General features: G+C 36.6%; 3 protein-coding genes and 1 non-coding gene across 5 annotated transcripts in view; 3 read left to right on the plus strand and 1 right to left on the minus strand.

The window, feature by feature from the left end:
* The window catches only part of LOC134669044 (F-actin-uncapping protein LRRC16A), a 38,119-nt gene extending 36,773 nt beyond the window's left edge, over window positions 1-1,346 (plus strand). The window contains exon 28 of the mRNA XM_063526570.1: window positions 288-1,346. Within this exon, the coding sequence (XP_063382640.1) occupies window positions 288-307 (20 nt within the window). The 3' untranslated portion in view covers window positions 308-1,346. The remainder of the gene's footprint in view (window positions 1-287) is intronic.
* A 64-nt stretch (window positions 1,347-1,410) lies between these two features.
* LOC134669034 (histone deacetylase HDAC1) lies at window positions 1,411-9,935 on the minus strand. Its single transcript, XM_063526557.1, has 11 exons — window positions 9,763-9,935; window positions 9,259-9,371; window positions 8,984-9,101; window positions 8,506-8,606; window positions 7,986-8,229; window positions 7,298-7,474; window positions 6,159-6,261; window positions 5,361-5,595; window positions 4,893-4,982; window positions 4,283-4,433; window positions 1,411-3,731 (listed from the first exon to the last, which is right to left on the minus strand). Exons 1-11 carry the CDS (start codon window positions 9,809-9,811, stop codon window positions 3,655-3,657), a joined length of 1,458 nt encoding a protein of 485 aa, XP_063382627.1. The 5' UTR covers window positions 9,812-9,935; the 3' UTR covers window positions 1,411-3,654.
* A 2,030-nt stretch (window positions 9,936-11,965) lies between these two features.
* LOC134669005 (ATP-dependent RNA helicase p62) lies at window positions 11,966-16,151 on the plus strand. 2 transcript variants are annotated; one of them, XR_010098843.1, is made up of 6 exons: window positions 11,966-12,017; window positions 12,189-12,274; window positions 12,872-13,894; window positions 14,091-14,329; window positions 14,438-14,914; window positions 15,068-15,209. XR_010098843.1 is itself a non-coding variant. In XM_063526523.1 (6 exons), coding segments are annotated over exons 2-6 (1,632 nt in total). In that variant the 5' UTR covers window positions 11,966-12,017; window positions 12,189-12,272; the 3' UTR covers window positions 15,700-16,151. The 2 variants fall into 2 exon arrangements, 1 of the variants encoding a protein (XP_063382593.1); XM_063526523.1 differs by lacking the exon at window positions 14,438-14,914 and adding an exon at window positions 15,511-16,151 and having other exon boundaries at window positions 15,068-15,246.
* LOC134669164 (small nucleolar RNA SNORD61) lies at window positions 13,947-14,023 on the plus strand. Its single transcript, XR_010098867.1, has one exon. It is a non-coding gene; the product is annotated as a small nucleolar RNA SNORD61 (small nucleolar RNA).
* Window positions 16,152-16,315: the final 164 nt, after the last annotated feature.

Genomic DNA, 16,315 nt, shown 5'->3' on the forward strand with positions numbered 1-16,315 from the left:
TTTAATAGCCCAGACACCAAGTGTTATTTTAAACGTCAAACTTGTATGAAATTATGACGTATAGATAACTCTAGTATTGCGATTTTTAATGACCGCTGTAGCAGTTTACCTGTTTGCTCAGCCTATAGTTACGTCTGATACACAACTTTTTATATGAATCTAATGCGATCATTATTTTTTATTCATGATAAACTAAAATACATTTTATAAATATATATTACACACCAAACTTACAATAAAAAGTAACCTAAAATTAAAACTATCTTTTTATATATATTTTTTTTCAGAAGAAGGAGCCGAAGCCTAAGCGGCGCGCGTCGCGGTCGATGAGTTATACGTGATAAGTTGAGCAGGGTTCAATGTCCAGATATTGCAGACACACGGATTATATTCTCGGATGCTCACTATTGTGCCAGTTAGAATTATAACATTTTAGACTCTAGCTACTGAATAGTCATTCTATTTGTACGAACTAACTGATCGCCATCTAGGATACGTATGCCGAATGATTAATTTAACAGGCATTTGTGAACTAATGAAATGACAAAAGATAATTATTCTTACAAATATAATAAGATTATAATAATAGTATCTTGAAAAGTGAATAACCATTTATATTTACTGTGATTGAGTTAGTATTACGCGTTTAGTTTACTAATATATTATAGTCATGCTTAATTTAAACATTTTATTGATTGTTATTATCAGTTTTGTTATGGATTTTTTTATATGTATAAAGAGAAAATCGGTATAATGGTATCAAATTGGTCTTGCCTAGTCACGTTTAAAAGGCCTACAATTACGCACAATTTACTTTATAAAACGTTCGTATTACAAATTGTAGAATATATTGAGACTTCCAATCGAATTCACGATATAAATAGTTATCTTCCAATTTTACATTCCTTTTTATAATGTAAAGTAGCAGTCAAGTATTTTAAAAATTATGAACAAGTGTGATTTTTAAAATAAAAGTTCAAAACGTGAGGTAATTTTAAGACTTAGTAGACTTGGAGTGATGTAAAGGTTCAATTTTACGACAATTTGGTAAATGTAGAGCTCGCCCGTTACATTTTAAGTGTTCATTAGAATAACTACTTATAAAATCAATTACATTCATTTATCTTTATTTGTAGGTATGTAAAAAACTGATGAAAACTATGTAGATGTATATTGCTAAATAATTGTTTGATAGTATTTTTATATTCATTCCAATTATTTGATGGTTTTATCCAGCTCTTTGGTACCAGACTGATTTGAAGGTACTTTTATTTTATGGTGCAATTTTATGTCTAGAGCGTTGTGATAATCTGTTTACAATTACATATAATATTCAAAGATATGAACTTCTTTTTATTTACCCATTTCCCATCATCCCTATGAAACGGATTTATAAAAGAAACTACGATGGATGACACATTTTGACGGAATTTATTTAACAATAGAAAATATAATAACGTTGAACTGCAATTAGGTACTTGAAATTTACAAATAATAAAAACTTCTAATGATTTCATAACACCTGTTGACTACATGACTCATTTGACAGGCAGCTGTCTATTGATAAGATCGTTTAAAATAGATTAACCCCTTCAACGCCAAGAAAACAAAACGTTACAAAATGTGCCCACAGTGCTAAGAGACTGGAAGTACAATTGTCATGGCGTATGCTGTAAGAACGACCTTCATACATTGAAATAAGATTCATATTATCGCATTTTTAGGAAACCTGCTAACGCAGGAGACATTTTTGTATGAAAAATGGCGTTGAAAGGGCTACGGGTAGTCGTGTATTTTTAGATTACAACAAATCAACCCCCAAATACGGACAATTTACCCTACCTGCAAGTGATTGCATTGCATCTGATTTACAAGCAGTTCAAATACATTAATTTACACTAACAATAGTATTTATATGCATCAGCACTTGCAACTAGTTACACAAAGTCTTCGTTGTGCCATTACTTCTTCTTAATACATATAGTTATGTCTGTAATGCAGGTTGTTTTGTGTAAATAGTCGTAAGAATGTTTTAGATAAAGTAAACAATTAAAGAACGCCGGAAGAGCAAATTTACGCTAATTGATAAAAATCGATATCGTTAACTACCTACTCACTGTGACACTAGTACGTAGGTAATCGTTTATTGTAGAAAAATAATAGCTTATTTATCTTTATAAGATGCACACAAATAAGCGATTTCAGTCTAAATGCTTCATCTTTAAAAACGACTATAAATTAAATTAGAACTTACATTACTTACGAAGATACCACTAGCGAAAATTCATGAAGTAATTCAAACACTTTCTTAATTTAGTGTTAGAGACATTTTATTAGGTATAAAAAATTCAACTAATGCTCTTTCGATTGTCAGGCGCTAAAAATAGACGGAATATAAAATGGCCTATCTCAAAAAATATGTCTGCCTCTCTGCCACAGCTATAATATAAAATGTATGAACAACGTGGTGATATTGAGACGACGACAGACATATTTCCTGAGACCGACATCTGAAATTTACAGGATCGACGTGTAACGCTCATTTAGCCATACAATAATAGAATTTAGATCCCGAAATCTGCATTTCTACAGCTATACCTTCAAAGGCGGCTCTTGAGTAACAATCGGTACTATCAGTATAGTAGTAAAATGAAGGTATATGTATAATTATATTTCACTTTAATAAAACCTGTTGAAAAAATCTGTTTGACGACATTTGGACTAGAGGGGAGAACAAATTCTTCAAAATCATTTCGCACCCCAATACTACAATTGTAAGGAATAGTTTTTAGATTTGCTGTATTCTCTTTTCCTGTGTAAGTTTTGCAAACTTTAATTCTTATAAATACTGAACAAAATGTTTTTTTGGTTTATTTATTGATTATTGGTCCAAAAATAATACCTATCTATAAATTAAATGATGAATTAGTGTGTATGTTTGTTGGTTGCTATCTAAATTATTGCTTTCTTTATCAGTTTGGTAAAATTATAGAGTAGAAAATTATAATAGTGATAACATCAAATAAAAGTATTGTTGGTGTCCAATGGCATTTTCTGAGTTACTAGTCAATCCATACAAAATATAGGTAGAAGGATCACTCTAATATTATGTAACCAGACCAGACTGCTAATTTAGCAGAACTTTTATGAGTGCTCCCTATTATAACTATTCACTCTGGTAAAATATACAAATACATTACATAACTATGTAATACAAAATCTATTCTACAGAAAACAATCCTCTTTAAGATTCCGAGAATTCTTACACTTTAATTCGAGATCTCTTGTCTGTCTTCTTGTCTTTTCGACTTCTTGGTTGAGTTTAACGAACTTGGTAGCAAACTTGTATTGCTAAGTTGGCTGCATCTAGATTTCGGTTGTTCATCATTATGAAGTTTCACCGACCTATTTTTGTCTATAAATTAACGTAGGCACTTGTTTTGTGCACCAAAAAGCTCGGATTGATGTGTCTGATTGAATTCCCTTTTCACAAAAAATCCTTATTTTATTACTTGCCAAAATATCTGAGAGCCTTACTTGCATATCATTACACAATGAAGGCAGTCGATATGCTGGGTGAGTAAAATGTAACGATATATCGGTCTCATATCGTTACGAACTAAGGCTAAACTTGAGGTGGCCCTACCGCTCGCATCAGGGGTTGGGCGGGACTTCTTTCTTTGGTTCCTCCGCTGTGCTTAAATTCTTTAGGTCATCTTTTGAATCTTCCGCTGAAACATAATAATAACAATTTATGAACATATATTTTTACCTGTCTTATTTCTTGTTAGAATAAGTTTTCGATAAAACACATCATCGTCAAAAACCATAGAAATTACTGGTCAAGTGAATACAAACGACTGCCATAGAAATACTTTTGGATTTAGAAGTGGTTGTGATTGTTGTGAATGAAGATCATAAAATAATATTTTCAGGGATTGATATAATGTTTTGTAGGAGATTTGGAGCTAAAACCTGACTATGGAAAACGATATACATACTTATGTGGGTGGCGTGTGGCGTATCACCTTTTGCCTGGTAAAGGTATATCGAGAGGTCGTATTATGAATCCATCTTGTATCAAAAACCTTTCTGAACTTGAATTTATGCACAAAATAATCATCATCTGCACTACAGAGAAGGAAAACACGAGGAATCATATACACTACTGTTAAAAGGTATGTTTATGTACAGTATGGGAATGTGGAACTGACCCAAAATCTTGTACGACGTGCCCCCGAGCGTTCATAGAGATGAAGTAATATTAGTACTCAGTACTCACGTTTGAGTTCGTCCTTGAGCGGGCCGGGCTCCTTGTCGAGGCGCGGGCGCTTGCGCGGCTGCGCGCTGCGGTAGGAGCGGTTGTCGCGCCGCCCGCCCGAGCCCTCGTCCTCCGAGTCCGATAACTCGCCGTCCCCGGTGATACGCTTGTCCTGCAAATTAAAGTGATGGTCATACTACGATTTTGGTGTTAATTACCGTTTACTCCGTTTAGGTATAGATACATACCAGGGGGTCTGGCCGAAATGACTCTCTATCACACTAATATGGAAGAGTGATAGAGAAACAAAATGTTTCGTTGTCTTAGCGCAATTTTCATCTTGGCTAGGCCCCGAGATATCCGGAATTTTTCAAACATTTTTAAATCTATCGTTTTTGCAACATAAAGTTCGGACCCAGCCAGCCAGCCAACGAGAACCGGCCATAGGGCCATACAGTTATTTTTTTTTACGAAAGTAAAAAAGTCAGTAAGTAACTATAGAGATACTCAATTAAGTTTTATTATTAGTTCCACATATGAAGTACCTACCTACATATAACAGCGTGACTGCATTTTAAACAGTTACCCTTTCTTTTTGTAATTTCATTCTTTTTTTCCAGAATTTACTTACCTTATCACTTTGTGGCAATCTTTCGTCCTTGTCAACCTTGTCCTCGTCTTCTGATTCATCATTTACAGCGTCTTCTGGTATTGCTTGAACCTAAAACAAGATAATATTTTTTGAAATTAGATTAATCACAATATGATGAAATAGCCTCGGCCGAGGCGGCGCACGCGAGGCATGTCTACCTAGACTGGCCGTTTTCTGTCCTGCTGTCAACTCCGTCGCTGTCGCTGGTGTGCTCACTAGTGGCTGACGTAGCTGATCTTCTTGGAAAAAGTTCGCTAACATTGCGGGCATGTGAGCAAACTATTAATATAGTTATAAGGTATTGCCGCAGGTGGTCTAGCTTTCAATCTATCACGCTTGGCATCAAGCTCTAAGCGCCAAAGTTAAAATATGTCATGATTAATGATTTTTTCAGCCAAATAAAATAAACATTCGGCAAAATATGTACAAGCCAGTGGGAAAATGTACCTGGACTCCAGGCGCATGTGGTAACATCCTTAGATTTTCAAATAGCCTATTCTTGATCTTCTCCAGGTACTCTGGCGTGTTCTGATTAGACATGTTGCTCGGTGATATGTGAAGCTTGAAGTCCGGCCCGAAGTACTCGAAGTAGTCGTTGTAGGGCAGCTCGTTCGCGATCTCCACGCCGAGCGCGACGGACGTCTCGTAAGTCCAGCAGCGGGATACGTTACGGATAGTGTAACTGCAATAAAAAGAAGCATTAAGTATACAATATTGTTAAATTGTTATGTATATGTATATTGGGGATAGAAAACCTAAGATAAAAAGAATGAAAGTCAGAAGTAACTAAGGGCTCATTTAGACGATGCGAGTACTCGCATGCGAGTTTCATTCGTTTCATTACATTGCGGTTTTTGATTGGTCGGTTGAATTGGACGTAACCAACAGTCCGCAATGTAATTAAAATCGCATGCGAGTTCACGCGCCGTCTAAATCAACCCTAATCGTTGCTTTTTAATCTCACATGTTATTGGTTTATAATGATACATACAACTGAACGTCTAGAATACTAGATTAATAGACTTCCTAATTCAAAGGAAATATAAACATAGTTTAGGGAAAGAGGAAATATAAACCTGGGTGAGGATTCTATCAAACTTCAAGAATTTGGCATTGACTTTTATAGTTAAAGTTTAATTTCAACTGTATGAATGGTTCTTTCAGAATTATTTGTTTAATTTAATAGAATGCTACAGCAGAAATTTAACTTAGCAATGTGTATTATATCGGTTTGCGAAAACTTACCCTCCGCCGCCAACTAGAAGGAATGGGAGTCCGAATCTCTTCACTAACTCCACACACCGCCCGTGCCCTCGCACCGTCAAGTTGAAACACCCCAATCGGTCACCTAAATAGTCAATAATGTAAATTATTTTGGTTTTATATAATAGGTTTGGTTAATGGCGTACGTGTTTGCTTTCCGAACACCGGAACCGGAAAAAAAGTGTCAAAAGCTGGAGGAGGCCTTTACCCAAGAGGGGATCCCAAAATAAATAACATTTAGGCAACTTTATTTAAAACATGTCAGTGAGAGATCATAAATAAAAGGCTTTTTATTTTTTTATTTTTTTTTTATTTTATTTATTATAATAGGTTTGGTAATGGCGTTTTTAATAACCCATGTCGTTTGAATATGTGCAGATCATAATTATCGCTATTTTTTAGGGTTCCGTAGCCAAATGGCAAAAAAAAAACGGAACCCTTATAGATTCGTCATGTCTGTCTGTCTGTCTGTCCGTCCGTATGTCACAGCCACTTTTTTCCGAAAGTATAAGCACTATACTGTTGAAACTTGGTGAGTAGATGTATTCTGTGAACCGCATTAAGATTTTCATACAAAAATAGAAAAAAAACAATAAATTTTTAGGGTTCCCCATACATAGAACTGAAACCCAAAAATTTTCTTTTCATTAAACCCATATGTGTGGTTAGGTTGATAGGTCTTTAAAAATGATATTGAGGTTTCTAATATCAGTTTCTTCTAAACTGAATAGTTTGCGCGAGAGACACTTCCAAAGTGGTAAAATGTGTGTCCCCCCCTTGTAACTTCTAAAATAAAAGAATGATAAACCTAAAAAAAATATATGATGTACATTACCATGCAAACTTCCACCGAAAATTGGTTTGAACAAGATTTGGTAAGTAGTTTTTTTTTAATACGTCATAAACCGTAAACCGCAATTTTATTATGTTACTTGCTGTTACGGAACCCTTCATGGGCGAGTCCGACTCGCACTTGGCCGCTTTTATAACAGTACCAACCCCCTGAACTGAAGTTATAAAAAAAATGTTGTCCTTATGTTGTAGTTAGAGCTGTGAAGACTTGTGTATTATTGATAAAGGATTATGAAAGTATTTGTCATTTTTGTAATAAATCCAGTTACCTGTTAGAGAGTCAGCACCACACTGCAGCACTACAGCGCTCGGTTGGAAAGTCTCCATGACTTTGGATATGATTGGAACAAAGATCGATTCATAAGACTCGTCATCCATGCCATCTCGGAGTGGGATGTTCACTGCATAGTATTTTCCTTTGCCAGCTCCAATATCTCGTAGATCACCTGTACAAAAACAAAACTAGTTACGTTACGAGCTGGAAATGGGAACAAGCATGTAAACCTCTGTTAAACCTAGTGATAAAGATTTGATTGCAGAATATAAGAGTAGTAATGAATTAAGTCAGGGGCCTGTTTAGACATTAATTAGTGTTTAGTTTGAGTTTATACATTTGCTTTCGTGTTTAGTTTAGTAGCAAATGTATGAACTTACACTAAACATTAATAAATTTTGAAATAGGCCCTTAAAACTAAAGTACTTTACAGTACACCTGGTGCTACATTACGACACCACGTGCTATAATAAGCACATTATAGCACGTCGAAAATTTAAAGGGCTATATGTACTGCCAAACGTACGATACACGTGCGAATAGGTAATTCGCAACTTGTCTAGATTTATAACACTCCCTTTGGTAGTGTTTTAAAATTCCTATTTCACCTAGGTATTTAGTAAATTCTAAACATGACCACAACTTTTTCATTTTAGAATCTTTATCCACATATATAATAGTACCTGTGCCAGGGAAGTACTCTCCATACTTATGGAAAGACACAGTCATAACTCTGTCCGTGGTGTAAAACGCCTCTTCCACTCCATCTCCATGGTGTACATCAATGTCGATGTACAGGACCCTCTGGTGGTACTTGAGTAACTCCAGGATGCCCAGGACTATGTCATTCACGTAACAGAATCCGGATGCTTCTGATTTTTTGGCATGATGGAGACCACCGCCCCAGTTGATGCAGATTTCTGATGCCTGTAGAATTTATTTATGGTTAATTTTAATCTTTGAAGTCAATACCTTGACTAAAAAAGATTAACATGGAATAACCAATACACAGTTGATTTCAGTTACACAAAGATAAGACTCTTTGTGCGACATATGACTCAAGTCATAACTCAAGTGTGATGTATGAGAATGATAAGTATGTATATACATATATATATATATATATATATATTTAATTTAGGTGTCATTAGTAATTTGTTATTGGTTTGTACACACAAACCATGGTTATTAAAAAATAAGTACCTGTTTATTTAACTTGACTGCAGCAGCTACGGAACCTCCCGCTGATAATTGGCAAAATTCATATAGTCCATCAAATACTGGGCAATCTTCTCCAACATTAACTGCAAATAAAAACTTATTTAGAACATGTTGTAGGATTAATCCCAATAAGGTCTAGTTTACCCTCTTGGTTGTGAAGTCAGAAGGCAGTTGCTTTCATAAAAAGTAGCATCTATGCCAATTATCGAGATTAGTTGCCAAGTGCACCCCAGGATCCCATGAGCCATGGCAAACAGCCGGGACAATGCAAGGAAGATAATAAATGGATAATATTTTTTTATAAAAATAAAAAAACAGTGATATATTTATATTTAACACTTTCAGTGTCAAGAGCCCCAAATCCAATACAAAATGAACCCAACTATCGGGTTCTTGCCACTGAAAGTTTAAACCAAAACAATACTGAAGTTGGTGGGAGTACCTAAGTAGATAAACTTACATCTTTGCATCTGTTTGTTGTATTCAGACATATTATCCGGCCGAATTGACCGAAGGAATCTGATATAATCATCTGAGTGGAACTTGGTCATTTCATCTGCAGTTGCTTTATGCGGCCTCTGAGGATAAATAAATAAGTAAATATTATAGAACAATCTTTTACAAATCAACCCTAGTCCCGCAGTAAACTCAATAAAACCTTGTTTTATGGGTACTAGACGAGGATCAAATTTTAAAAGGTGATTTAATAAATCAAGTTTTTAATCATCAACTTACATAGATTTCCATTTTCCTATACAATCCATAATTCAACAATAAATTATGAGTCATACGTATGCGGTGCGGTTTCATGGGGTGGCCTTGCCCATAGTAGTAGTTACCAATATCGCCTGTAATTAAAACAAACAATCAATATTCAGTCAATCAGTAATCAATGATAACAATTTTAACTTTCTATTAACATGTTACTCAGTTCATTTAACGGCTTGACACATTCTAGTCTGTAATGTACAGATGAAGGTGCGAACAAAACCAATCGGACCAATCATGGCGCAGATCGAGGTACAGACGCTTTGAAATGCCATGACACACAATTCAATAAAAGTAAAAAGATGAACTTCTAACATCTCACATTAGGCGTTAACCATCAATAATAGTGAGTAATCAAGCTTTTCATACCGGAAAGTTATAATAAAAATAAGCAATAATTGGAAATAATGTAAAACATAGTAAGTAAATCGAAAGCCTCTTGTGGCGGGTAACTAACTTGCTTATACTTACTATCATAGTAATAGCACACTCTCTTCTTACTATGTGGTTGCATTGCCATTTTTAAACAAAAATTGTGTAACTAAAACACAATTATGATATTAATTTATAACTTTTAGATGTAACACAATCACAAAACTATCGAAAACAGCTCCACACAAGCAGCACAGCGGCCAGCTTCCTTGTCTTCCTTGATTCCATTCATTCACTCGCTCACTCAGCAGCAGTGGTGACTGAACGAATCAACACACCCGGTCTCTGCTCTGTAAGGCTGGCCACAGACATTCTAATCTAATTCGGAATCTTGATCAGGAATCCGAATGGCAATACAGATTCGGAAACCTTAATGCTTATTTTTTTCCGAACGGGAAAAATACCTGACGTTAGAACGGAAAAAATCGAATTGCATAGTGTTTTCTCGCTTTATACTCTTGTTGTTCCGTACGGAAACCGAACTAAAATATTTTTATTTATTTATTTATTATTATTTAAAATAATACATATCACTTACAGACTATATAGTCCAACGCGTAATAAATATTACATATTTATAAAAAACTAAACATTATTAACAATTTTTAACAACACATAAAAAAAATTACAATATCACGAATAACATAGTTGGCGGCTTATAGCTTCTGTGAACTCAGTCAAGGTGCAGTTAAATAAGTCTACTTTAGTAGATACTTCATTTAATATTAATATCGCCCTGACAGTAGGTGAATTGGCCAGTAAGTTGGTACGCGCGGTCGGGCGAGCAAGCAGGCGTGGCGCACGCCGTCGAGGTCCTTGAGGCACCAATAGTCCCAGTGAGCCCAGCACTGTGGGGTTATGTATCTTACCCCTCAACACCTTAAAAGCGTATGTGGCCAGTGCTAATTTTCTTCTGACTTCTAACTTAATGTATCCAACCATACCAATGACAAAAAGTGTCGGGTACATCAACGGGTAAAATGGATATACATATCCCATAGTTTTTTAAGTAAAGATGCCTAAGGAATTTGTTCTGTATCTTTTCTATTAACATTATATATTTGGTTTCATGTGGGTTCCATATGATCGCGCCGCTTTCTAATCTACTCCTCAACAAGAGCGTTATATAGAGCTTTCACTGCTGCTGTATTGCGGAAGTTTTTGATCTGGTGTAATATGAAGCCTAAGTTCCTATAAGCTTTTTTACAAATACCTATAATGTGCGTTCGGAAGGACAAGTCAGACTCAACAAGTATCCCTAGATCTCGTACGGATAATACTCTTGTAGCCAGTTGCCCTCCTACGTTATACTCGTATTGGAAGGGAGAGAGCGCCCTACTGCATGTCATTACGCTGCATTTCGACAAATTAAAATTTAATTTATTTATATTGCTCCAATTTACTACTTGTTGAATATCATTTTGTAACTTTTGACAATCACTTAAATTATTTATTTTTAAAAACAGTTTAACATCATCTGCGAATAGAAGACAATTAGCCTACTGTACTACGTCGGGAAGATCGTTGATCATAATTGTGAATTCTAATGGCCCCAAATTGCTGCCCTGGCTGACTCCTGAAGGTGTGCGATAATTGCTTGAAAAAAAGCCTTTAAAGTCAACATACTGGTTCCTGTTTTTAAGATAATTTGCAAAAAATTTAAGAAGTCGGGGAGTAAAACCTACAGCGGCTAGTTTCAACAGAAAGACGTCATTATCAACAGTATCAAACGCCTTTTTAAAGTCAAGGTATGTGATATCGACTTATCATATTATTGCGCGTAAAGGTAAAAAAAATCCTAACCCAAATAATCAAATGGGCGAATGCGTGTGGAATGCCGAATCTGTATTTCCGATTCGGAATCGTGATCAGGAATCCAACTTGGGAACAGATTCGAAAACCTAAATGTACTTACTTTTTTCATACAAAATGTTCCTACACACGTTCCAGTTAAACTAGATACGTGCTCGCCGCACACGGACGGAATTTTCCATTCGGTTTCCATACGGAATGACAGATGTAAACTGGACGTTGCTATACACATGCATAGTGTTGTCTCGCTTGCACCTGTACGGAAATTTCGTATGTTTGGGCTAAAGCATAAAATCCTAACGCAAATAATCGAAAGCGTGTGCTCATATTACGGTTCCGGATTCCTGATCAGGAAGTCGAACGTCTGTGGCCAGCCTTATCGTTCGGTCATTAAATATTTTTCATTCATTCCATTCACCAGTATATTGATATTGAATGAACAATTGAATTGAACATTCTCTTTCTGAAAAGCAGTGGTTGAGGTAAGACGCGTTTGTTGCTCTTAATTATTTTTTTTATTTATTGAGTGCTGTTTCTGTTATTTTAATTTAATACGTTTATCTAACTAAGAACGTTAAAATTATAATATGTGACAATCCGTGTTATCCAAAAAACTTCTAATTCTAACGAACGATAATGGCGTCTCCCCTCAGGTTGTCTCTACACCCGCCCTGCTAAGATTGGATTGGACATCTGTATTTATTCAGAACATCTTGAATTCAAAATCATCATTAACAATGTGAGTATTATTAAAATGTGTTTCTTTATTCATAAATAGTGTTATTTTTGGGTTCATTTTTAAGTTTTGTCATTTTTGACGTAGGTATGCTGAAGTATTCGATTAACCGTTTGGCTAAAATTATTACCGTTTAGCATTTGATTTTTATTAATTTATCAATCTATTCGTATTACAATTATCCATAAATACTTAAATAAGACCGAAGTTAATGACAACGTGTATAAGTGTCAGCCAGACAAATTTTGTCTACGTCTATTAAGTTGCTTCGCCCTCCATTTTGTCTAGTAAGCCAATCGTTAATTTTACGCTTGCGTGGTGTGCATAGAATTGTCAGTGTACTACATTTAATTATGTTATAATACTACATTTCTTAATTATATTGTAATTAATTACTCACACTTTTTCATTTATTATCTCTTGTCCTTCGTACTTAAAACTAGTTCTGTTTTAAATTCTTAGTAGACACGTCATACGTCACGTCATACACGTGTCGCGGTCACGTTTTATACACCCACGTAGGTATAGGTACATATAAGTTCACGTGTTACTGCTCTTATCGTTTTTCTGGACTTTAATCAAGGTTCGATATCTTTCAAGGTCCGGCAATTGGAGCAATAGCCGTGGTGGAAGCGGCGGTTCCAAATATGGTTCAGGCGGTGGAAGCAAGTTTGGCGGCGGGGGTGGCAGCCGCTTTGGCGGCGGCGGCGGTGGTGGTTTCGGAGGCGGCGGCAAGAAGGACTTCACTGGAGGCCAGAACATGCGCCGCCCTAACTGGGACACCATGACATTGCAGCCTTTCAACAAGAACTTCTACAACCCACACCCGTCAGTCCTAAGCCGGTCCCCATATGAAGTAGAAGAATATAGGGGTCAGCATGAAATAACTGTGAGTGGGCTTGATGTCCCCAACCCTATCCAACGTTTTGAGGAGGGCAATTTTCCAGACTATGTAATGAAGGGAATCAGTGGTATGGGCTACAAAGAACCAACACCTATTCAAGCTCAAGGCTGGCCGATCGCTATGTCTGGAAATAACCTGGTTGGTATTGCCCAGACTGGATCTGGGAAGACCCTGGCTTACATTCTGCCTGCTATTGTGCACATCAATAACCAACAACCCCTCAGACGTGGTGATGGTCCCATTGCTCTGGTTCTCGCTCCAACAAGAGAGTTGGCTCAGCAGATTCAACAAGTAGCCAATGATTTTGGGAATGCTTCGTATGTGCGTAACACTTGCGTGTTTGGTGGTGCTCCTAAGAGAGAGCAAGCTCGCGACTTGGAGCGCGGCGTGGAGATAGTTATTGCCACACCTGGCAGACTCATTGATTTCCTGGAAAAGGGAACCACCAACCTTCAAAGATGCACTTACCTGGTCTTAGACGAAGCTGACCGCATGTTAGACATGGGTTTTGAACCTCAGATAAGAAAGATCATTGAACAAATTCGCCCAGACAGACAGACCCTTATGTGGTCTGCCACATGGCCTAAAGAAGTGAAAAAGCTGGCCGAGGACTACCTTGGAGACTATGTTCAGATCAACATTGGTTCACTCCAGCTCTCTGCTAATCATAACATTCTACAGATCATTGATATATGCCAGGAACATGAAAAGGAAAACAAGTGAGTTATCTTCTTATTCCACCCTTTTTACTACAATTTTTTTTATCTTTCTTTAGTGATGAATGTTTTTGGTATGACCACCAGTACTGATTAGAAAAACCAAACTATCCTCTAAGAAGATCTGAATATTATTATTTAAATTTTTTGCTGCACAGTCTCTTTGACGCAATTCTAAATGTCATGTGTTTTGTTTTAGATTGAATGTACTTTTACAAGAAATCGGACAAAATCAGGACCCTGGCGCAAAGACCATTATTTTTGTTGAGACCAAGAGGAAAGTTGAGAATATCACTAGAAATATTAGGCGCTACGGCTGGCCAGCTGTGTGCATGCACGGAGATAAGACACAGCAAGAGAGAGACGATGTTCTATATCAGTTCAAGCAAGGCCGTGCCAGTATTTTAGTAGCAACTGATGTTGCTGCCCGAGGACTTGGTAAGAATCTTCAATATATTTCCTGTTATTGAAATCTTGAAATTTGATGCAAAAGCTAACTTTGTTAATGACAATTTAATTCAATGTTTATTTGTTTTATACTTTCAGAGGCACTGGCGGCATGTTATTGTGTTCTATCTGAATACTGCCTGAAATTAGACGGCATGTTACTGCACTGGATTTGTAGATAAGACAGATGCAGTGGTATTTCCATTGAGAATGCAATAACTCGTCATTATTATGGTGCCTCAGTAGTGCCTTTCACTGCGATTGGACCCGAGGCCGGAAGCTTGATGGTATGTCCGTGATTATTGCGGATGCACTTGAGAGTTGATGAAAACCTGGTGATGCACTATGTGGTATTTTAATTCAAAGATGAAAAAAATGGTGCATTGTTGAAAAACTTGACCCCAGTTGAGATGATCTACAAATGGTCAAGGGTTTTCTGTTCGGCCGGAGTGGAGTTTGGGCTATGTGAACATCTATGAAAGTCTTAATTGAACGCCCTATCAAGACTCCTGGGTTCCGAGTGAGAGGCAACTGTTTACTGGATTTTTGTACATTGCTGTTGTGTAACTCATCCATGTAAGTAATACAGCCATGAGTTACCTACTTAAAATGTACAAGGTTGTCATAAAAGCTTTTGTTATTGAGTTTGTCAGATTTTCCTGAATGACAGTTCTGAAATGGTTTACCAATAACATCATTTCAAGATGTCTAAATGAATTTGTTTTTTAGATGTTGATGGGATTAAATATGTAATCAACTTTGATTACCCTAACTCTTCTGAGGACTACATTCATCGGATAGGCAGAACTGGCCGTTCAAAGACGAAAGGCACATCATATGCCTTTTTCACACCTTCCAACTCCCGTCAAGCCAAGGATCTCGTTTCTGTACTACAGGAAGCCAATCAGGTAATACCTTATTTACTTTCTTAATTTTTTTTTTTTTACAAAGTGTTGCAGCAAATTTTCCTCATACCTTTGGCATGGGTACGTCTCTTATTGGCGTGACATGAATGCAAGTATGAGGTACATAAAACGACAGCTACATGCCTTCGGTGTCCACACAACATTAGTCTGGATCCCATCCTCAGATGCTGTGACATTTTCCATTTTCATTAAAATTATAGTGTAATCCCAGGTTCACATGATACTGAAATATGTTTTTGCCTACAGACGATCAGTCCTCAATTGCAATCTATGGCCGACCGTTGTGGAGGCGGAGGCGGCGGCTGGAACAACAGGAGCCGGTACGGAGGTGGCCGCGGTGGCGGCGGCGGCGGCTCATTCAAGCGCGGTACAAACTTCGGTAGGAACGGACAAGGAGGCGGTGGCGGTGGCCACAGACGGTTTAATGACTATTAATTTTAATCTTAATCTAAGATAGCTTATAAGTAGCAAATCCTCATAGGAATTATTTGTGTGAAAGCGTAATGTTTATTGCAAGTAGGATATCTGATTGTCTGGTATATAGTATCAGTGAGTATTTATTTTATTTTGTGGGTCTACATTATGTACCTTGATTATCTGAACCTAACTTAATTGTATTATTTTAATTTTTGCACTGTGATAATTTAAGCTGTGATTCTGGTGAGGATTAGCTAAAAGGTTTTGTTACTAAAACAATTTCTGATTACCGAATTGTCCGTGTCCGTGAAACTTGATTCGTCACTTCTGGGAGCTGTTATTAGACTTAAGTTATTGACTGTACAACTTTGAACAGCTCCTTTACTTCATAATTAGAAATTTTCATTCCAATACTGTTCCATGTTAAATGTCAATAAATGTGAGATAAGAATGAAGACGTTCATTTTAAACCCTGTTTCATTTAACATATAAAACCTATATCAATCTCTGTTCTCATCAGCATCAATCTTCGGCACTTCGCACTGTGAGCATCAGGGGGTTATGAACAGCAGTACTTTGATACCACTCAAAATAGATTTTGCTGAGAGATAATAATAGTTTAGAATCTTGAGCG

This window comes from Cydia fagiglandana, chromosome 11 (assembly GCF_963556715.1).
Source record: "Cydia fagiglandana chromosome 11, ilCydFagi1.1, whole genome shotgun sequence".
NCBI classification, from domain to species: domain Eukaryota; kingdom Metazoa; phylum Arthropoda; class Insecta; order Lepidoptera; family Tortricidae; genus Cydia; species Cydia fagiglandana.

Bases quoted from the DNA above. Each gene is read 5' to 3' on its own strand.
- LOC134669034 (XM_063526557.1), bottom strand. From the start codon at position 9,811: ATGGCAATGCAACCACATAGTAAGAAGAGAGTGTGCTATTACTATGAT. The intron at 6,262-7,297 runs GTAACTGGATTT...TTGACTATTTAG, and splicing joins TGGTGCTGACTCTCTAACAG to GTGACCGATTGGGGTGTTTC. The intron at 4,434-4,892 runs GTAAGTAAATTC...TTTAATTTGCAG, and splicing joins GATTGCCACAAAGTGATAAG to GACAAGCGTATCACCGGGGA.
- LOC134669005 (XM_063526523.1), top strand. The intron at 14,330-15,067 runs GTAAGAATCTTC...TTTGTTTTTTAG, and splicing joins TGTTGCTGCCCGAGGACTTG to ATGTTGATGGGATTAAATAT. The intron at 15,247-15,510 runs GTAATACCTTAT...TTTTGCCTACAG, and splicing joins TACTACAGGAAGCCAATCAG to ACGATCAGTCCTCAATTGCA.